The 23,800-nt window shown below is 37.2% G+C and overlaps 1 protein-coding gene across 35 annotated transcripts in view; it reads right to left on the bottom strand.

The window, feature by feature from the left end:
• The window catches only part of camk2b1 (calcium/calmodulin-dependent protein kinase (CaM kinase) II beta 1), an 80,303-nt gene that overhangs the window by 19,113 nt on the left and 37,390 nt on the right, over positions 1-23,800 (bottom strand). For 7 of the 35 annotated variants that reach the window (XM_016669168.1, XM_016669167.1, XM_016669170.1 and 4 more), the window contains 9 exons: positions 23,298-23,381; positions 23,052-23,146; positions 20,713-20,835; positions 20,518-20,601; positions 18,647-18,689; positions 15,269-15,364; positions 8,611-8,645; positions 6,623-6,655; positions 2,244-2,312 (listed from right to left, as the gene is read on the bottom strand). In XM_016669168.1, coding sequence (XP_016524654.1) covers positions 2,244-2,312; positions 6,623-6,655; positions 8,611-8,645; positions 15,269-15,364; positions 18,647-18,689; positions 20,518-20,601; positions 20,713-20,835; positions 23,052-23,146; positions 23,298-23,381 — 662 coding nt within the window. Of the gene's footprint in view, positions 1-2,243; positions 2,313-6,622; positions 6,656-8,610; positions 8,649-15,268; positions 15,365-18,646; positions 18,690-20,517; positions 20,602-20,712; positions 20,836-23,051; positions 23,147-23,297; positions 23,382-23,800 lie in introns of all 35 variants that reach the window. The other 28 variants (XM_016669169.1, XM_016669171.1, XM_007547415.2 and 25 more) reach the window with 10 other exon arrangements.

Genomic DNA, 23,800 nt, shown 5'->3' with positions numbered 1-23,800 from the left:
TCCTCTTCTTCTCTCTCTGTGATGCTCTGGGTGTTGCCTAGGCAACCGTCTCCTAGGGAAACAGGCACTGATGGCAACTCGGATGATGATGGTGGCAACGATGAGTGAGAACAAAGTACCTGGGGTGTGATTGCTGATGGCATCGTAGGATCCGATGGAGGGAGGGAAGGAAAGAAGCGCCGGTGACCTCACTTAGGTTCAATTAAACTGATTCAGTTTAAAAAACAAGACAGAACTGGTTTGCAAATATGCATTACAAATTCCTCCACCGGATCCAACAGCTTCCAGGTCAGATGATTAGAGGTTTGTGGAAGTGAAAGCAGTCTGCTCCTGATTAGAAAAGATGAAACGTTAACTAGTTTGAGTCCCTGGCAGAAAAAAACCCCAAAACAAACCTCTGCCCCTCCAAACGCTCTCAGTTCCTTTCAAGGATCAGAGAATCTGTCTGTTCTACAAACAGCTTCAGTGAACATTTAATTTATTTATTTTTCACAAGAGTCTTAAGCTCTTAAATGCAACTCTCCCCTTAAACTCTGTGCGCCTGAGCTTAGTGCATAAGTGGACTTCACAGCCACACATGAGCAACACACAGCCTGGTTTAGAAACACGCTCATGTGGCTGCACGTGTTGCTTTTTACTCAGCAGAGTAGAAGATATTATAGATTATTATTACATGCTCAGCTGTGTTACATGTCACAGTTGGTGAGATCATGAGAGCGGCATCTGGAGCTATGTGTCCACCCATTTATAACTGTGGCCTGAGGGGGATAAGTGGGAATATAGTAGCTGGCAAAAGTATTTCACAAGTAAGTTGAGTGAATATACAGGACCTACTTTTAGAAAAGTGGAATTCAAAAAATAAAACCCCAATTTCGATGTGGATTTATAAAACAAATAATGAATTTTCTGCAGCTTGGGAAGAAGACTGAAGAGCAAAAGATATTTTCCAAAACTTTCTGTTCTCACATGGTGAATAAACTGTACTAATGCTGAAATAATTGAAAAGATTATTGAAATAATAGTTATCTATTTTTCCTGGTCTTCAACACCAGTTTAAAAAAACAGAAGGCAGATATTAGGACTTCACTGATCTGAGTTTTTGGGAAATCACTGCAGCTGAAATAATGTCTTTGGTATTTTCTGCCAATTTTATAATTGTCTTTATATTTTTACCAAACTTAATTTTATTTATTGCTTCATCATTTCTCTACCTATGATGTTATTACAATTATTGTGCAGGACTTTGGTCAACTAAAGTTGTTGTAAATGTGGTACATAAATAAACTTTGATTTGACTTTCACTAATTTAGTAATCGATTGATCGTTAAATGGTAAATGAACTGAATTTGTATAGATAACTGGAGCACAGAGTCAAAACTATGCCATTTGCTGAAAGAACAACATATTAAGAGAAGTAATTAAAACAAAACTGTACAAAATATTTACATTTTGCATGTAAGATATAAAAGAATAAGATATAATAGTTATAGTTTCTCCTGGCTAAAATTATTTTAAAAATCTCTTATTAGGCACCTTTGCTATCAATTAATTATTTTTTTATTGCAAAAATAATCACCAGATCACTACACCGTATTGTATTGCTAGAAGCATTGTTTTAGTTGCAGATGTATCCTTTGCAACACATGATCAAGGGTTCACTAATTGCATTTTAGGCAATACAATATTTATTTTGCTATTAATTTGTTTATTCTCCATTGGGACTAAATCCTAATCTGATTTGTAACAGGTTAAACTTTATAAAATGGCTGCTGATAATAAGCATTAGGATAAAAAGCACAACAAGAAGAAGCTTCTTGTTGCAGCTTCCATCAGATTTGAAACATAAACAAAAAAAAAAGATTGATTGAGGTGTTATTTGACCGAACTACCCTTGGATAGTTTTGCTACAGTAAACACACACTGGCAGTACCTGCAGGCTGTCAGTGTCCAGTCATTTTTAGAAAACTTACACAGACGGGTAAAATGCCACAGCGGCACAAAACCAACCTGAGTGCAAGTCACACAGCATCTCCAGCTGCCACAGGGAAATGTCTCCTGACACTACCTGCTGATTTAAAACCTAACCAGCCGATGATACCTTCAACTGACGGATGCACACAGAAGTAAACACAAACAGGGAGCAGTGGGGAGGAGACAGAGGGCTCTAAGGCGCACACACACACACACACACACACACTCACACACACACAGACTGAGGTGAAGGGAGGTTGGGAGGTAAATACCAGAGCAGGTGAAGGGATGTTTCCTTTGGGACTGGTGACTATGCTGTTTTTGGTGCTGTTTGTCTGAGGCTGTGCAGGAAAGGAGAGGAAAAGGGAGGAGACACAACAAGAGTGTTAACAACAGCAAGAGGGTGTGTCCATGCAGGCGTGTGTGTGTGATTGCTCACTGCACCAGTGTAAAGTCATTTTTTTGGGCAGAAGTCTTGAATCATCCTTCAATCGTTCATTTGGCACCCAAGGAGACAGACTTTCTACAGTCAATATTTGTTCAAGTTTTCTGAGGTTCCTTCCAAGCTGCTTCTTTTTCACTCCTTTTCAGATAAATGTGTGACCTTTTATATAGAGAAGGGATTATTTATTCTTTATTCTCAACTTTTTTAGGACATAAACCTATCAGCAAACAGCATGTTTGCTCTTAGTGCTTTTTATTTTGATAAAGGTTTAGACCATATGATTTTATCCATAAATAAAGATAATCTGTAAACTTTTGATACATTAAAATGCTGCTGAACTAAACCAGCAGAAATCTGGAAGACAGTCCTCAAAACCCCCCAGAACAAAACAGAAGTCAGTTGTACTTTTGTAAATTCTTCAGAGAAGCAACTGTTGCTTCACTTCTGCTTTTCAAAGATGTACGGTTGTATAATTGCGCATCTGTTTGCAGCCATTTTCCCACAAAGTGTAAATGTTGCGTTATGGGGCGCAGCCAGCAGTAGATTATTTAGATTTAAAGTGACAAGATGCCCCCAAACATCAGACTAAAATCTAAATATCATTATCTTAGAATGATCTTGTGCAAAAAAAGAAGCATGAACATGTTCTGTATCACTCAAAGATCTATCCTGATCTGTTCAAGGAAGCTCAATAAGTCACTTTTAGGGTTTTTGTTCATCTTAGCCTTTTATAAATACACAACATGCTGCAATTTCTTTATTTAAAAATTTCCAAAATGCCACAAATATAGAAATAATGCATATACATGTTTATTTTATCACCAGTAAGGTGATTTGAAATTAGTTATTGGCTGAAAACCTGCAGTACAACAGATAATCAGTTCTCAGGTTCGTCATGTTATTGTTTGCATGATGCCATCCGTCCACCTATAAACAGTTTTTAAGCCTTATACACTTTTCTTTTTGCCCAAATTTCTAGTTTTTTAAGCAAACATAGCACAACAATATGCTGGTTTGCTCAGAAACAACTTGATAAAAAAAGCAGCAAAAGTCAAAATAAAAATATTGGAACAGAAGATAATTTTTAGTAGATTACAAGACATTTTAGCTTTTTGGAAGCAAAACTAGTAGATAAAAAGAACTACACTGCACTGTTTATACATGTTTATTGGTGTCCCTGGTAAAAATGTGTAAAAAGTCCTACAATTGGTTAATCTTTTATTCTGTGACACTGAAATATTTGTGTCAATTAAGCAACACGTTCTCATATCATTCCTGTTTTGAAGAGACTCTGTTACACACTTCTACAAAAATTTTCCTCAACTCTACGATCAATTTAAAAAAGTGTCACACAATCTGAAATATGTCTGAATTATATTCACCTTTTAGGATTTGTTGGGGATGCCACCATTGTAGAGCTGGTCATTTTGATTAAAACAATATTCCTTTATCTGATTTTGTTTTATTTAGAAGAAATGAACTGGAAAGGTTGGATTTTTCTACATTTTTCAAGCTACTGTAACAACAGATGTGTTTATTTTAAAGTTTTCTTTGTTTTTGTTTTTTTTTTACCACAGATTCCAATAAAACTGCAGGGTTCTGCACATGCATGTTAGCAAATGGCTTTTTTCGGGGGTTTTTTTTTCCAATAGATGTGTAACGAAAATCTCCATATAAAGAGATGGAACATAATCATACGTGAATGACCTCACAAGCATAGCAGGATAAAAATAGGTGCATATCATCTACAGTGTGGAGTCCAGAAAGTAGAAGAGCGCTGCAGGGATAAACAGTGAACATTATCTTAAATGTTATTTCTAAAAGCTGGCCTGGTTAATGATAATGAGGGGGTGACATCATCCCACTGTCACCAGTGACGCCCCCTGTTAAGGGTTACACATAGCAACCATTCAACAATGCTTTTTGGCCTTGAACCTCCTTTTTTTCTCCCTGAAGCTTTGATGAAATGCTGTTTAGAAGGCCGCACATCAAAGAGCAAACACTTCCTTTCTAGATCACACTGATCATAGAGGTTTGGCATCGAATCTGTATTAATCCTGCTGGGAGAAAATATCAACTTGAAATTGCTAAGTGGGGCAGAATACTGGGAGTGGAAGTGAATCATCAAAGTGAGTCACTTTTAGAAAGTCAGCTCCCATTACATAAAATCTTAACCATGCAAATCTGTTCCGTCTCAGCAGTTCCTACTCATCGGTGCGAGGTCAAGCGAGGTCAGCGCTTGCTTAATGCCAAGAATTGTGTGAAGTAGGAGTGAAATTTTTAAAAAGGAGGAGAAAGAAATCCTTCAAAAAGTGGGGAAAGTTTCAGCGAGCTCGAATCTGATCCGGTTAATAAATAACGTTGGAGGTTAAATGAAGATTTAATTTCACTTTCAAGTTTCAAGTTCTGTAATTTGCTATGCTGAGTCACAGGTGGTTTATAACACAGGTGTCCAACGTGTAGCTCCGGGGCCATTTTTGGCCCTCGAAGTGATTTTGTGCAGCCACACTACAAAAAATGGCAGCTCAAAGTTGCAGGTTGACGTAGATAAACAAATCTAACAATTAAATGTTGACTGCCTTTCTAAAAATATACAGAGAAATAAAAACATGACATGACTAATTTAATTAAATTTTACAGTAAATTTAATTACTATTTAAATTTCATAGTAAACATGACCACAAATATTCAGCAGCTTTTACTCTGACTTTGTTGCACCATTTTAGAAAATGCTAGTAAACAAAATAAAAAAGGAAAAGTTTTGAGGAATGAGCGGCCCATATCCTGTTCGCATTGCTGAAAATACACACATAAAAATCCAAAGATAATAAAAAACAATGCACATTTAAGATATTATTTGGAAATTTTTATTTGCTTTGTTTTATTAAATAAGGCAAATCTGCTGGATTTTATGTTTTAGATCGACAATCATTTCCATTTTGGGCCTTTACTAACTTTCAACTTGACAATTTTGGTCACATGGTAAAAAGTTTGGACATCACTCGTTTATATCTGATTGAAATCATTAAGAGAAATGTGTGTGTCCATGTGTTAATGTGATCTGCTGTAATATGACATTTAAACACCAGTGAATTTACACAGGACAGGAAAGGAGAGAGCAGGCCAGCACATAGAAGCAGAAAAAAACCATAAAAACACAAAACAGCCATAAAAACAACAAACATTCCCATGCAAAGCAAATATTCCCAAACAAATTCCTCCTTTCACACAAACATAACACCAACCAAGCCCATCCTCATCGGATAAATAATTCCTCATCAACTCAACAATCTGTGAGGAAGACGATCAACTCCAGCAGAATCAGCGTTTTAATCGAACCATGTCAGTGGCTCAAGATCTTCTTCATGTCATTTGAAAAATGCTCACAAAAGGCTAAATTAATTATGCATACCAGAGAGTCATTTTATCAAGTCATGTTTTTTCCAAGTCCAAATCAAGTTTCGAGCCACAAATGACCAAAATGACGGTCTTTGATCAGATGTAAGCAATATTTTTTGCCTCTAAAATTGCATTGCTCCAGCTTCTGAATTCAAAGCATGTTGTTTTTAGGTGAAGTCACAAACAATAAAGAATTTCTTCTTTTCAGGACATCATTGAACAATTGTAATTGCTTCTTTCAATCAAGTTTTTTTTTTCTCTTTTACCTCATTTTCAATATAATAAACATGCACTTTTGAGCGTCAATCCAGTTAAACAGATATTTAGAGTCAAGTTTTAGGTTTTTAGGAGTTGAGCCCAAATCCAGTTATCAGTCTCTAAAGAACGAGTGCAAGTCACATGACTTAAACAAGATCCAAGTCCAAGTCTCAAACAGAGTTCCCATTTAATACAATCTGTTCACCTTCTGTTCACTTTCCAAGTTGCTTTAAATCAGTATTATTGTCTTTAAACTTTTTCCTTCTGAAACTTTGTGCCTCATCTTGACTGGGTCAGTTGTAGGAAAATCTTCAATTATTAATCAATTTAAGTTGATAAAAAAGGATTTCAGAGAAATGGCCCCTGTTGCAACTCAGAAGCAGCATGTAAAACATAAATTACATTCAACCTTTGTAATTTGGTAATGTGCTGACACCGGCTATCAAACAGAATGAAAGAGGAAGAGAAATGAATAAAGCAAAAGAAAGTCAGCTGAACAGCATGATCAAAAAAGGAGTGGAGGCTCAAATGTGTAATCAGCATGCTCACCATGTACTGGACAGTCGAGCTGGACTTGCGTTTCTGTCCTCAGGCAATTGATGAGATGGATTTATTGATGGATGTGGAGATGATCGATAAAAAGAGGAGGTTGAGAGAAAATAAAACAAGCAATGATGACGACTGAAGATTTAAAACACAACTTCTGTCCAAAGAATGAAGAGCAAAAATCATGAAAAGAAGACCGTCTTTAGAGAAGTCTGACTTGAAAGCTCTTGCAAAAGAAAGGTGGTGCAAGCAAGAAAGGAATGACATGAGGCAAAAGTTGCACGAGAAGGAAGTTTGCGAAACAGGGTGGTAAACGCACACAAAAAAACGACCCTCTCTTCTAACTACAAGAAACAAGATGGCTCCATAAAAACTGAACATATTAATAGAAAATGATTTATAATCAATAGTAACTGAAGATTTCCAGGTTATTTCATAATAAATGTAGATAAACAGAAAAGATACAAAATATTACAGTTGAAATTAAACAAAACGTTCTGTTTTAGCAAGAGATAAGAGGTTGTTTTAAGCAAATAATTCCTTCATATTAATTAAGAAAAGTGGTGGGAGATTATTTAAATTATAACGTGACATTTTCCCCTGTTATAAATGGAGTTAGTCCTTTACTTTTTCATCAATATTAGGAAATCGTTGACCTAAAACAAGCTCATATTGCTTGCTAAAAATTGCTTGTCTTAATTCAGCATAGTAAGATATTTGCACCAGAAACTAGACCAAAAATACTTGGCAAGATTTTGCATTTTTGCAGTGAAATTATATTTTAATTGAAGTTTCTGGCAGCAGAGGCTAAAGGTGCTAAAGGGCAGCTAATGCCAAAGAGAGGTCACCTGCATGCGCTGGACAGGTGCTTCAGCTGAGAAGCATCAGGTGCCATTATGCATTAATGAACCAGGAAGGAGAAAAAAAAATCGGAAAGTGGAAAACGAATGAGAGGAGGCCCCAAAAACACGAGGACATGGAGGAAGGAAGGAGAATCGAGGCAAAGAGAGGAGAAAAAGGATGAAAAGCGGGGACATTAGCAAATGAAGAGGACGACTTTAGAAATGCTTCGGGGCGAGTGTGTGGGGAGCCTGTTGCTAGGCAATGAGAGCGCCGCATTGGAAGTAAGAGTCTATTTCTGTCGTTTGAGTTTCCAGGGTCCAGACTGGCAGCTATTCCTGGAACCGGAGTCACATTCCCTGCTGAACCGAACGGGCATGAAGGGGGGGCGTTCACTCACACCACCACACACACTCAACACCAACACCCACGCTTCCACACTCTCTCCATGTGCAGGCACGCTCACACCCACATTTTCACTTTCTGGGTGTCCGTTTTATTAAAAGGCAAACCCGACATATTGACAAACGCACACCTGTGCAAACCACAACATAACGCATAGCTGAGCAGTATGTTCCATGCTTCGGCGCCATGCATGCAGACGCGCTGATGGGAGCTGTGTGTGGGATGTGTTACTGCGGAGTGTCTCCGTGAGCGTGGGATGGCGAGAGATCTTCATTAAAGGATGAGCGGAAACGTGGGGTTAACGACCAGATGGGGTGAGGAGGAAAAGGAAGCAACGAAAGGGAGAGGAGGTGATGAAATGAGGAGGGCTAACAGATGGTTATATTCAATAATGAAGACGCAGATAATGGTAGGATTCAAAATAAAAAGGGGCAATCAGAAGGACGCAATAGTGGAAGCAACATGCAGAGCAGATGTGCATCCAGATAAGAGCTGTGTTTAAATTAAAAAGTATCTAAAACTGCCTGATATAAAACTCACAAGCCCTCGTTCGGATGCACACAAGTGAAAAACAAGCCCACAAATCCAACCTCTATCACTAGAAAAGACAAGACAATACATCTGTTTTTGACAAAAACAAAAATAAGCCAGACAAAAAAGCAAAAAGGAAGTGAAGACAGACTCTAACAAGGACAAACAAAGAAGAGAAAGAAGGCCTGAAACGTCTGAGGGAGACAAAGTCTTACCTTAACATCTGCCTTTTTGTTGAGCAAGGTCTTGGCTGCTGCAGGGATGAATGCAAAAAAAAAACAGTTAAACATTCAGAAATTCAGACTTGATTTTACTTTGTTTCATCTTTCAAACAAAACACTCACAGCATTTTTAAGATTTATTGTTCTCATTTGATCTTTGTAGTTGAGCTGCACAATATCCTGAATGAGAAATTTTTATCAAAGTGTGCAATTTCTGGTGGGCAATTATATTTCATGTGTCATGGAAGATAGATTTCTATTTGGTAAGCTGGATGGACTTCTGCTCACATCTGACCTGGATCTTACAGAGAGGCTACAATTTAGAGGAGAGAGAATGGAAAATGTAGGTTAAACATCGAGCCACATTTTCCTAATATTGTACAGCTCAACTTTTTACTCAATCATTGTTTTATAAAAGCAAAAATTAGCAGCTGTAGCCTTAGTTAGACGTTGATAAACTATTCTGGGGCACCTTCCAGTTAAGAAATTACACCTACCTCCAATTTCCATCACTATTTTAAGTTAGTGACTCATTTAAGAGTCCAACTCTTCTTGATGTTGCTTCCTTTCAAAACAACATGCACTTCACAGAAAATGTGTTTTTATTGGCAAAGCTGAATACATCAGGGGTTTTGTTGAGTCTGTTTGTTCCATAACTCAAACGGAAACGGATGAGACGTTAATGTAACTGGAATTTCAAGCGTACTTTCAAGCTAGAGAGCTGTTCTAGGGGTGACTAAGAAACATAACAATAATGTTGTTGTCAGTGAAATAAAAAGTACCCCGTCTCTAATGTTCCCCTCGGGACGAGAAGAAAGCTGAAACAAAGATGGCGGCCACCACACACGGCGGCCATGTAAACCCAACAATAAGCCCTGCCTGTGGACGCCTTAAGGAGGATTAGTTTTCAGTCTGCTTTCTAATTAAGGGTAATGAGGGAAGGGGTGAAGCGGGAATAATACTTTAGACTTGGTTCTCTGATGAATATTAAAACTAACAATCTCTCGCAACAGCTAATGGAAACTACAAGCAGTCTGCGAGGTAGTTCTGCTCAAGAATAGATAGAAGGAAGTCTGACTGCTTTGAATTAACGTTTCCCCCAGAGGGGCTCAAAGTCTAAGCCAGACATGTTGGTGGAGCGAACACTGCAAAAACACTAAATCTTACCGAGTATTTCTGGTCTAGTTTCTATTGCAAATATCTTAGTAGACTGGAAATAAGACAAAATTAACTTACAACTATCTTTCCACCAAGATATCAGATATTGTATTAGCTCAATAATTCCTTAATATTGATTTAAAAAGTACTGGTATCACAATGTTTTTTGATACTGGTGTAAACAGGATGAATTTTTGGAATGCATGAATAAAAATGTTGGATTTCTCAGAAGGACCAAAAGAAATGCCACTTTCCTCACATCTGTGCGAATAAAGCCTCATCCACACATAGCCGGGATTTTATGAAAACAAATCTCTGTTTTCTAAGCTAGAAACTCGTGATTTTAATAATGGCTTTTGTAGAGAAGGGAGCTGGTAGCTTTATTTAACTTAAACTGTTTAAAGTTTTAAGTTTTGGTTTTTGCATAGCCAACCATTTTATTATTTGTTGTAGAATGCAATGAGAATAATATCTTGTAATAAGTGGAGCCGTTGCTTCTTTTATTTTTATCTGTATTAAGGAATTATTTATGTAAAACAAGCTCCTATATCTTGCTGAAAAATTACTTGTAAGTTAGTTTTGTCTTATTTAAAGTGTACTAAGATATTTGCCCTTGAAACTAGACCAAAAATACTTGGCAAGATTCTGTTTTTTTATAGTGAAGATCAAAACAATCGTTAAATATTTAAATAAAATTAAAGTTTGGATTAGTTTAAATGTGTCAGCATGTTATTGTGAAATAGAAGTGCATAGATAAACTTAACTGAACTATATGAGGCATACCATGATTGTAAAATATGAACATTGTAACCTAAAGGAGAGCAATCTGTTCCTGTTGGTACATTTAAGTGAATAAAACATGACCTGCTGGTTAAAGTGTCACTCTTAGGTCTTTCTTACTTCCACGGATGAAATCTTTTCAAGTGGCTGAGTGCAGTTTCAAGTCTAATCAGATGCAATCACATCAGCATCCCGCCAGTTACGTAAAACCACTATTTCTGGAAGTCTGGCATGTTTTCCCTTCTTTTCCTTCTCATGTTTTTCATCTCCCTCGTTCCTCTCGTTCTCTGAACATCTTGCTCCCTGATTTTTTTATTTTTTTTTTTTTTGTCTCTAAACATGTTCCAAAAGCAGATATGGAGAAGAATTTGGATTTAATAAGCTCTTTTATGGAACTAGACTTTAAGCATATGTTTGAATATTTTGAAATCAAGAATTTATTAAAAAAAACAAAAGAGAAAAAGCAATAGAAGGGAAGCAGAATCTTTCCCATTTTTTCCTGGCTTTCATGTCTGCCTCACTGATCATTTCATACTTGATGTAAATTTTCATATTCAGCAGTAAAGAAGGGAGAAGGGGGCAAAAGGATATGATAAGTAAGCACAATATTATCCAAATAGAGGAGAAAGTGGCATGAATGCACACTGTTCCCAAACGCTGCCTGCTTCTGAAGGAGAAGAAACAGGGTCAGAAAAGAGTCAAGTTCATGCTCTCCTAATCTCTGGTGGTTTGTTAAGAGGAGAGGACATGAGAGATAAGAGGAACACTAAAGTGGGTGGGGGGAGAGCGAAAGCAGTCTCACTGAGCATCCAGACGTTAGAGATGCACACTAAAGACAATTTTAGACACAGAGCAAAGTGAGGGAGCTCTGAGGAAACCTGAAAAATCAGAATATACTGGAGGTTATTTGATACCGGAGGAGTTGGAAAACAGGGGATGGGGCGGGGGGGCGCTCCTTACCTTGCCAAAAATTACACATGAAGCGAGAAGAGAGAGGAAGAACAGATTAAAAACAAAACGAACAAGAATCCGTCAAAAATAGCACGATGCATCACTGCAGGAACAGAGCAAGGATGGGCATGGATTCACATTAACAGGCTGGAACAAGCTGCACTCAGGTGCAAGACTGCCTGGAGTACCCTCTCATTAAAACAGCATTTACTGAGCTGCTACATGGTGACTGCATGTGTGTGTATGATGCACAAAATAGAACAGGGCCTCCAGTAAGCTGGTGAGGCAGATCACTATAAATATTTGAGTGGAGCCTCATGGAAGCTGAGGGACATGGAGAGGACCGAGGGGTCCCGGTGGACCACCGAAACAAGGACACAGCCACTACTTACATCTCCTTAGCTGACAGCGAGGCTGTCATGTTGGAGAGTTATTACACTGTGTGCAAGTGGTTTTCATCGACAGAGACCGGCTCAGAAAATAAAATTAAACGTTTTTTTCAAGAACAAGCTGGGGTTCAGACCCAAGTTTTACTGTACATCATTAGAAAGGTCTGAGTGAGCTGCAAAGATTAAAAGTAGAAACCAAGAATATCTCAGAAGACTTAGCTATGATCACACACGCACCTTATGAAGAGTTTACTGTGATTAAAAACTAGAAAACTTAGATGGGAAAATACATCCATCCATCCATCCATCCATTTTCTTTACACCCTTGTCCCTTAGTGGGGTCAGGAGGGTTGCTGGTGCCCATCTCCAGCTAACGTTCCGGGCGAGAGGCGGGGTTAGATGGGAAAATAAAAACAACAATTGTAGTCCAGAAAACCAATTATTATACAAAATTCACATCTTGCACATTTGCATAGTTCCAGTTGAGTCTTAAAACAGCCCAGGAGCTTAAACTAAAACCTCCCAAATTTTTAAGTCACAACTGACGGACACTATGCCGTTACCTAGCAACCCTAACAGAGCCCCAGCACGTTTGGTAAGCTGGAACTCCCGCTGCATTTGCTGTACAATGGTTGCTGGAAAAGTGTTTTGTTTTTGTCTTACCATCCAGAAACCACTTGCTACATTCTTGTTAGTTGTGCAGGAGGCTCTACTGATGCTTTTCAAAGATGTACAGGTGTATAACTGTGCATCTGTTTGCAGCCATTTTCACATGAGAGTATAATGTTGAGTTGGGGTCGGGGGGGTGGTGGCCAGCAGCAGCTAATTTGGATTTAAAGTGACATAGGCCCTAAAACAGCCCATTCTGAAAACTCAAAACAGGCAGATCTGAGGAGACTGAAATCTTATTATGTAATAATGATTTTGTGCAAAAAATGTAAACATGTTTTATATAGTCCATAGTCCTACCCTAACCTGTTCAAGGAAGCATAAATGATCATTTTTAAGATATCCAACCTCACAATTACCCACAACTTTGTGCTGTTTAATTAATGAAATCCCATTAAAGTTTATGTTTGCAATGTGACAAAATGTCGAAAAGATCAATTGGTTTAAAAAACATTGCAAAGCTCTGCAGTATCAACAATAAGCTGTGATATCAACGTGAACTAGGTCAGTACTATAGTCCTATATGGTCCAACTGAACCGGATAAAGAATCAACAGATCATCTTTGGTTCTGACAGTCTCAACAACAATCCTCAACAGACATATTACAAACAACTGCAACTTTGACAAGGTCATAAATTTAGACTCAAAGGAAATTGTTTTGGTCTTTCTTTGTGTTTATGAAGCTTTAAAGTCCCAGGCTGTGTTCATACCATGCTTCATTTTACAGACTTTCTTCAACATATTTAGACTAATCAATGTAAAATAATTCACATTTCCATCGACTCAAGTTTCTCCGTAGGCATGCTAATATAAAAAAAAGATGCTAAGAAGTACTATTAAACGCTCTGTTGACACCATTAAAAGGTCAAACGGAGGTCAATAAACCAACATCCTAAACATCTGACTATGTGAGCATGCCCAGTCTTGCATCATTTGCAGTGTTCATCATGCACCAAAAATCCCTTTTGTGCAGCAGCGCATGCACCAGTCCAGTGCCCCATGCAGCATTCACTGGCAGCTCTCGGGCAGCTCCATCCTTAAAAGTTGCAGGGGGTGAACTTTCCAGTGTCATTGTCCGACAGAGAAAAGAGAAGAGAGGGAAAGAAGAGTGAAGAGAACAGCTGAGATGGGAGTGACACGGTGGGAACATGGAAACCTGATGAGAATATGGAGAAAAACCAGGTGGCGTGAAGGACGAAGATGAAAATCAGAGAGGCAGAAAGGTTTGATGATGGGATAAAAGAATGGATGTAAACTGAGGGGATGAGATGATAGGAAGAGCTTGAGAGGAAACACAGGGACAGAACATCAGTCTGACTGGAGCAAGGCCATGCTCTGTATGAGAGAAAAAGACGGGATGAAATGGAGTGATGACAGAGCAGTGATCGGCACCGAAGCCACACCATCAGATCTCAGACAGGAAGTGACATGAGCGCTGACAGTCGTAGCTAGGCTTTCATCCGCTACATCTTATTCTAAAGAACTGATGCAAAATAATCACATTAAGCTTAGACAATCAGTTAAATACTGAACTAATTTAACATATCAAGAGAGATTAAATGTTTTGTAATGGCGTCTAGTGTGTAAATCACTTAACTGTAAATATAAACTAGAGCTGGGTGATCTTTAAAAATAAAATCTCCAATTTTTTCATACCTAATCTATTTTTTTCTTGCTTTCTTTTCTAAAAAAAAAAACAAAAAAAAAAACTATAAATGACAGAACATACTTTTAAAAAGTGGCTTTTATTTCAATCATCCCTTCCATGATGGAGTATTGGGGCCAGGCAACGAGAATGTTTGTCTAATAAATAATATAGTCATGTTGTAATATTACCAGAATAAGAACATCCTAAAATAAAGATTAAAAGTCATTTTAATTAGTAAAAAGCTTTGATGGAGTTAAGAGGTTATATAACCACCTTTGTGTTTTTCTTCTTCAAAACACTTCAAAGTCCTGCTGATGATAATAAATTGATGCAGATATGTTGAAAGATTAAATGTTTCCCTATCTGTTGAAATTACATCAAACTATAACTTCACAAGATGCTCAACTTTATTTAGCTAATGTTGAGACTCATTTTATTTCAACTTTATTATTGTATTACTTTATTCTTGTATTACTACGACTGCATTGTTGTGATGCATCAACTTTGTTCTCATAATTTACAAAACGCCAGAGTTGGCCTGAACTAAACGTCCAAATCAAACAAGATGGCCGCCTTGGGCGTGTTGACATCACTCTGAACTATAGAAACCACAGCAGCGCATTGGTGGAAGATTAAAACTAACTCATGAATAAAATCAGTTTGTTGCCCAGCCGTAATATAAACAGTTTTGTATAATCATATAATATTCAAAGTGTTTAAAAGTGACAAAAGTCCATATTCTTGTCTAAAAGTAAATTTAAACATTAAAATGTTGGCTTGCATGAGAAGAAAGAGCTGAAATAACTGGCTAAATAACTGGATGAAAACTAAGCTAGTCCTGCATCTGATGATTCGATGACAGATGTAGTTAGCAGTGTGGTCAGCCATCATGCTCTGAACTCCCATGCTCAGGGAGAAGAAAAGGAACGACATGAAATGAGAGTTAGAGAAAGTTTTAGAATGAGGTCAAAGATAAAAACAAAATAAAAATCAAGTGAACAGAGAAGGAGCAGAGGGGGAGCGGGGTGGCATGCCCTGGGTGCGCCACCGTGCTACCTTGTTCCACCAGCCCTGCGGTGGTGCCGGCGGCTGCAGCCACAGCTGCCGCGGCCGCAGTCACAGAGGCTGGAGCCGTGGTCTGCCTGCTGCCGACTGTTAAAAATCCAAAAACCCAGTAACACGTGAAGAAAAAGAGTTAGACATTAAAGGAGAAGGGAGAAAGGGATCAAAGAGGTGATGGAGGAGGGAAAGATGGGTACGATAATCAAGAGGGTGAGTCGGTGAGCAGGAGGTCGAGGGGAGGGGTTGGAGGACAGGAAGGGCTCACTGGTGGGGATCCATTTACAGTTCCGGTGAGAATTTTACATCAAGTCATCACTGGCAGGAATGTCATTCACTTCAGTCTTTTAAACATTTACCTCAATCATTCTTTTCCCAGGATGGAGTAGTTATAAGGCAAACTACTTTTCAAAAGCAAGAGCGACCTAGTTTGAATTTACACATACATATACAGACCTGTCACGATAACAAATGTTGCTGGACGATAAATTGTCCCAGAAGTTATTGCATAAACAATAACATTGTTGTTTTGAGAATATTTTCAAGTAGAACAAAGGTAATAGGACAATAATACAAGAACGTAACAAGTTCAATAAACATTACATTCCACTGAACATTTAACAGTGGAACTTTAAGACATAGTAAATATCCAAAATATAAACAAAACAACAGAAATAAATAATTCAGCTCTCATTTATAAAAAATATAGAATTTAAAAGTGTCACTTTCTTATTTGGTTTTGTTCCTGGGTTGCTTCAAAACCCAGGTTTTAATTTAATTGATTTAAATTAAAACCAATTTTAATAAGAAAAATAAAAAACGTGGTTCCTCTTCAAAGTAATATGAAAAATGGAGGCTCAAGTAAAATACAGGAGCTTGTTTTAAGTTAATAATTCCTTTATATTGATGAAAAAGTACTTGTTCTATTGGCAGATTATTTCACTTGGGAACAATATTTTGTTATAAGTAAATTTATTTGCTAATGGAACTAGTACTTTTTAATCAATATTGAGAAATTATTGACTTAAAATAAGCTCCTGTATCTTGCTGAAAAGTTACTTGTTAGTTAATTTTCTTTTATTTCAAGTATATTAAGATATTTACAGTAGACCAAAAATAGTTGGTAAGATTTTGTGTTTTTGCAGTGCAGCTGCAATCAATTGTGATTGCAACAAAAAATGTTTTTTTCTTAAATTAATATATTTCAGTGAACGGATGTAAAACTGCATAATTTTGACATTACGTGGATTAAATCCACAGTCAGACACTTGAATTATTTTTTATAATTGTAGTACAATCACTCCATCCTGGAAACGAAAAGACTAAAATAAATGATTAAAAGCCTAAAATGCAGCTGGCATTCATGCTCATCATGAGCGAATGTTAACTTCTGACTGAAGTCGTGTGACCAGAGACAATATTTGGAGGTTTGGGAGAGAAAGATGTCAGGGAGAGAGAGAGACACAGAGTTTGTCTGTTTGAAGCTTAACACTCTACTTTCTCAGTAAAAACCTTAATGTTAGTATGATGATAATGGTAATGATGCCATTTTTAGCCAGTGTTAATATTTATGTGGCAGTATTAGTGCTTGCTGACCTTAGAAACTGCCAGTATTATTTGACGCATGAATGTGGGCTGTATTTCATTTTACAGGTTCAAAAGAGGACGATTGAAAGTGTATTTTTTTTAACTTTTTATGGTAAAAAGTATTACATCAACATAAGAAAAATAAATAGCACCGCCTCTGTTTGTCCAGCTGCACTTTTTGTGTAATGGATGACTCATCAAAGATGCTGGAAACACAGCTAAAAAAAATGCAAAAAGTACTCATTGGTTTGATTTACTGGGCAGCAACTCCCTTCCACTGATGGCTCAGATGCTTTAAAAGAAAAAAAAAATAAAACTTTTAGAGTTCTTTCTCATCCTCTGACTCATCCACCTGATGGCCTCACACTTATAATGGAGTACCAGTACCTAGGAAGATGAAAAAGAGTGAGAAAAGGCGCTTGAGTGAGGTGAAACATCCGCGTTATACACCTGGGTCAGAGTGAGCGTGTGTGGCTGTGGGAGTCGGCTGAGTGCTCGCAAAGTGGATCCTCAGACAGTTTCCAACTGTGCAGCTTACAGAGTCAGAAAGCCCACTGTGAGTCATGTTTACTAAAGCAGCGTGTCAGCATAGGCACATAAACACACACAGAACACACTCACATTTACACAGACACAAACCTTTAATGATTCATCTAAATGAAGGTCAAATATCATCAGGAAAGTTCCAGGGCAATTCGCTGCAGGCAGGATCTTATTTTGAAAAGTTACATCTTCTCCCAGTTTGGGATTCAGTACTAGGTTGTAATTATACAACTTTTTATTTCACTGACCACAACAAAGTAGAAAACTCCCCACTAACAGGAACTGCTGAGTCACTTTTCATGTTTTTCATCAATAATTAAAGTTAAAAACTGATAAATCCCACAGAAAAATCAGGTTTTAAAAACAGTGAGAGGCAAATATTGACTCTGTCTCACTTTATTACTCTGCAGGTTCAAAATCCTGTTTAGGATTTTTACAGGGATATACAGACATACAAAGACAAGAACAAAGACATTATGCATCTTCAGCTTTCGGATCAATTTCAGTGTTCCCTTTATTTTATAAAAGTATAAAACTAAATCCAAAATACTTTGTCATTGTGCTTTGGACCATAATTCCCAGCTAGCAATAGAGATAAACTGGCCATCTCTGTACTGATTAAGAATCTTTTATTGCTGATCAGTAAGCTGAGCACAGCACTCTTCAGTGTAGAAGTTATCACTGTGGGAAGAAGACTCAAAGATATTTATTTTTAAGTAATACTGGATCATTTTCATATCTGTTTCAGACTAATTTGAGTTTGTCAGTGGATGTAAATTTGTGCCCCTCTTGGCGATGTCTTGTCAAATCGGAGCAAACTTTTGTTGATGCCAGGGAGGCTCAAGTAGTTTTGCTTCATCATTTTGAGCTTTTAATCTCTATCCTGGATCTGTGAAACATTGTTGTTTTAAAAGCAGCTGAGTGAATTGGATAAACAGTAATAGTTAAAGAAAACACTGAAGCTGAGCTGCGATGAAATGATAATGTGATTTTGCCTTTTTATAACATGCTCTAAAAACTTCAAATTAGCATTCATAGGTTAAGGGAGAGAAGTGATTTGCTGTTACCTGTGTTCAAAAGGTGCATGCCATCATTTTAGCTTTCTTCCAAGATGATGGCATGCTCCAATCACAACGTAACAGACTTGCAACTCAACAAGCTTTTTAGTTACACTGAAAGCTGGTAATTGACTTTTGTTACTTTAGAGGTACAGTTAAAGAAACTAAAAGGCCATAATGGTCTTACCTGAGAAATTTCGGGAAACCAGCATGGTTGTAAGAATCGCCCCCTAAGAGGAGCAAGAAAGCACAAAAAACATTTAATCAGAATCATCTTTATATAAAACATCATCCACTGTGAAGCTCTTAATCAGATATTTTTACTTCTTGATTAAAATTGAAAACAAATAATAAAAAATAAAAAAAACTCTTGAATCAGGTTAAGAAATTAAAAATCAAAGTATTGTTTTCTGGAGAATTGTGAAATCTACTCAACTTGTAATCAAACACAGTTTCAGTTTGATGTGACTGATTAACAATAAAATTGTAATTTCAAATTGAAGATTCAACCAAACTGGAGATATTGAAGGGAAAAAATAAAAAAAGCTCTTAGCTGGAGCTACCAACACTTTGTAAATTCTTGATTTAACATTAGAACATCAGTGAAAGGCCAAAATGGTGATGCACAACTACATTTAAAGTAAAAATAGTTCAATAAATAGTTTTATTGCTTTTCCAGCTAAAGGTTTTTTGGGTTTTATAAAACTTGTATCAAATGTTAATGGCATATTTTGAAATGTAACCAGATGCAGTCCCATTCAACACCAAATTTTCTTCAACTTTCCCGATTTCAAACTTCAATTGTCACATTTACAGTCGTTTGTGACTAACAAATAGAAAGAACCGATTATTCCTCTAGAATTCAGGACGCTGGTGGCCCCACTTGATGTGCTAATATTAAAATAATTCAATTTTGCTTTTTGTTGATTCCAATCATCTCATTGCCCGTTTATATTTTGAGCGTGAAAAGCCAGAGAGAATTGGTGGCAGCTGATGGCATGTTGGTTGAATGGTGCAACATTTGCCTGCAGCCACCTGCGCTTCTGTTTCCAGCTTCCTATGAGCTGGTATTTGAGCCGTGCCAAGAGAGGCCGAAAGCAGCAGGGTAACAGTGTCATGCTCCAACGGCTAAGCTGTTATATCCACACAAAATGTCAGCAATAAATCAGCATGAAAGGAAAAGTTTTGGATGCAACGCAACTTTGCCCTTTTTACCTCATTTTAACTATAAAGTCTATCTCAAGGTGACTTCTTATGCTTATTTGAACAGGTTATGATAAGTTAGGTCTATGGGTTATACAAAACACGCTCATATTTTTCGTACAAAATTATTCTTAGATAGTGATATCTAGGAATGATAATAATCCCTTGTCACTTCCAATCTAAATAAACTGCTGCTGGCCACAGCCCCCAACTCTTAGTTTACACTCGCAAGTGAAAATGGCTGCAAACAGATGCGCAAATACACATCTATATATTTTTGAAAAGTAGAAGTGGAGGCTCATGTGCAACTAAAACGAATGCAGCAAGTCGTTACTAGATGATAAGTCAACAACAAAATTATTGTCTTTTCCAGCAGCCATTGTAAAACCAGTTGACCAAACATGTTGGAGCTCCACTTGGGTTGCTAGGCGATGGGCTGGCAAGCCTGGGGTTGCTAGGTAACGGTGCAGCGTGACATTACATTCAGGAGGTTTTTGAAACGGATTATTTTTCAGACACCAAAAAACATGAACTTATTAACAAAAATAAATTTGTGCTGTTTTATAGAAGCAGCAGAAACCCAAAAAGAATTATAAAAAGTGCCAAACATGAACTTTGCATAATAAGTCCCTTTAAATATATCATGTGTTCATTATATATAATCTAAGGGAAATAATTATTTACTTGACTGCATATTCAGAGCAATGTGTGCTGTTCTCACAAATACTGAAATCAAAAATAAGACTTAAAAAATATAGACAAGAAGAATCAGACAATTGATTTCATTTCAGCTCACATGAGAGTTTTTTAGAGGAGAGGAGTGAGATGTTGGAGACTGAAAGCAGGCAAACAAACCTTGAGTTTCCTCCTGGCATTGAATTTCTTCAGGCACTCCACAGTTTCCTGTCTGTGCATCATAGATGCCACTGTGGATCGTTGCTGCGATGAGAAAGAAAAGCAGAGGACATGAGAAACAAAGAACATGGAAACATTCAGTCTTGCCATCTGTAAGCTTGAATTTAGTTAAATAGCAAAGACGGGACCACTTACGCAGACCCATGGATGCTTAAGAGCCTCCTGAGCAGTGATCCTCTTGGCTGGGTTGATTGTAAGCATCTGGTTGATCAGGTTTTTTGCCTCTGGGGTGACTGTGTCCCACTCTGGTGATGGGAACTAGAAAACATAACAAAATATCCCTAAATTAGTTGGTAATCCAACAATAAAAATGTTGGTTGTTGCTCATGTTTGAATAGAGTCAAACTTCTCTGCAGTTTTTAAAGGTACAGCTTAGGACATTAGTGAAGTACATGCATATGCAATATAGCAGCAGAGCAGATGTCCTCACATATAAATCTCACATGAAACTCAACTTAACAACTCATAGTGACGAGTTTTAGTGCTTTTTTACTGGTGTTATCTTAGCACCAGTTCTTATTGTGAGACAAAGAACTGATTTCACTGGGGTTGTATAAACCAAACTGCAAAACAATGTTTCACTTTTGATTTAGGACCTAAAAAAAACAGACATTTAGACATACCTAGCTTCAACAATATTAAAAGTCAGATTAGTTTTGCAATAACACAAGTGTACCGTCTCCAGGCCTTCGGCTGTTTGTTTTAATACCACCTGTCATGAAGCGAATGCAGCTCAGTGCACTGCATAGATTTACATTGACAGCTGATATTTTTAGCTCAATTTATAAATGTTATTTTAAACCCAGTTTATAAACACAGGTTTTTATGACTTATTTATAAATCCAGCTCTTGGGTATAAACCAAGACTGCAGATTACTTGATATTTTTACTTGTTAAATATTCCCAGCTGGTATTTATAAATCCAGATTAAAACCATTCCAGGTTACAAATCAATTAATAAAGTAAGTATTTACAATTTCAGATTAAAACTGTGGGCATTGCAGTTCACGGTTAACAATCAGTCAGACATGACGTTACAAATGTAGTGTTAAAATAGAAATCATCTTTAAAACAACCTCTATAAATTAGGTATATTATGTTTTTAATACAGATGTTTGCTTCTATTGCAATGTGAATAAAAACTCTTACTGCACAGTGATCTTCTACATAATTAGCTTACAACAGAGAAAGTTTTAAAGATTTGACTAAAAAAGGCATTTTAAGTTATGTGGTGATGTAATGGCCAGTTGGGAATTGGCTCTACTGTGAGTCCCAGTTTAGCACTGGTGGAAAAACCCTAATAATAATAATAATAATAATAATAATAATAATAATAATGTTCTCTGAAACATCTTATCCCAACCCTTTTATATAGAATTGTCAGCTGTACTTTGGTCTTCTAATGTATCTGATCTAAAGATACATTTGCATTTAGTGTTAATTTATTCAGAGTTATTACTCAGATTACTGTACATAAACATACGTCCATACTGATAAGTCTTATTACAGCATAAGTCTTTAAAGCTAAAGAACAGAGATTTTGTAAATATTTGCTAAAACAAGCAGCATGATTTCAGATTTGCATTTTAAATAAGATTTTTACCTCTGATAAAACACGCTATATTAGAGTAATTTTAAATACATCAATTTCATATTTTTGGTCTCTATAAGATAAATATAGTGCATAACATCCCTAAAATAGCCTTCCATGATTAAATGTTCAAAAGAAGATATCATTCTCTGTCTGCAGGAGTGAAGCTCTCTAAAAAGCCAGACTGGATTTGATTGAATGCTCCAATTAATTCATGCACATTGCTCAGTGTTCCCGCCCCTGTGCTTTGTAATGACTGTACTAATCAACCCAACATGGCTGCTCCGGACACATTTTGAGAAGCTTCTTAGATTTTCATAGTGCAAGAAAGAAAATAAAAGAAAATACAGGAAAAGAAAAAAAAATCAAAAGTGCAAAAGGTTGGGAAAAGTTCAAACTTAAAGTCATTAATAACATGCAGTGAACATTTCTTCCCAGAACAGATTATCAATGCACATATTGACAAATTTTGAGGACTACTTGTACCAACTTTATTAATGTTTCAGATGATTTTCACATATAAGCCACAACGGCTCCCTTTGGTCGGATTGTTTATTAAAACTAAAAGGCCAGTCCAAGCAGAGCCTCCAGCAATTTGTTCAGAAAGCCTCAACCCATCAGGTCCTGTTGTGTTTAGGCATAAACACTAAGGTCTGTGTCCCATGAGGACAGAATCACTGCCAGAGAGTCAGTCAGTTTCTCTGTCTTTATTTGGCATGACGTTCACTGTGATCCATGGCGAAACCTGCGCTCTTGAACCCCCTGAAATATGAATGAGGCGACTCGGTTACGTAAGAGCAGCCAAAAGGGAACGGGGGCAGCGGGAGCAGCAGGGCGGGCATCGCGATGGAAGGAGGAGAAGGGAAAACCAGCGCAGACTCACATCATAAGCCCCAGCCTTGATCTGCTGGTACAGCTTGTGCTGGTCCTCGTCCCAGAAAGGAGGGTAACCCACCAGCAGGATGTAGAGAATCACCCCTGAGTCACAAACACACACAAGAAAACATACACACCGACGAAACAAAAAAACACACAACATCAACTCAACCTTCTGCTGTTTTGTGTGTGATCACTTAGGAAATACCATATGGATGTTGTGTTTAAACGAGTGTGTTTCTCTACAACTCACCGCAGGCCCAGATGTCCACAGGTTTGCCATATGCCTCCTTCCTCAATACCTCAGGGGACAGGTATCCTGGTGTTCCTGCAAACCCTGCAGCAAAAAAACATCCACTATTGATTAGCAAGGCAACAGATTGTACAGTGTGCAGAGAAACCAACAAAATAGTCAGTATTTTAGCCTTGAGCTGCTGGAAATTCTCAGTCAGACACTGTGACCTATTTATCTAACAAATACCAACACCTTGAGTCAATTTCACTGCAAAAACACAAAATCCTACTAAGTATTTTTGGTCTAGTTTCTAGTGCAAATATCCTAGTACACTTGAAATAGGACAAAAGTAGCTTACAAATAACTTTTCAACAAGAAATATTAGCTTGTTTGAAGTAAATAATTTCTTAATATTGATGAGAAAAGTATGAGTTTGACTGACAGATTATTTTACTTATGACAATATATTTTTCTCATTGCACCCTACAACAAATAAAAAATGGTTGGCTTCACAAAAACTA

Source organism: Poecilia formosa, unplaced genomic scaffold (genome assembly GCF_000485575.1).
Source record: "Poecilia formosa unplaced genomic scaffold, Poecilia_formosa-5.1.2 Scaffold20, whole genome shotgun sequence".
NCBI classification, from domain to species: Eukaryota; Metazoa; Chordata; class Actinopteri; order Cyprinodontiformes; family Poeciliidae; genus Poecilia; species Poecilia formosa.
The sequence above is the reverse complement of the archived record's forward strand: the minus strand, read 5'-3'. Positions and strand labels throughout refer to the sequence as shown.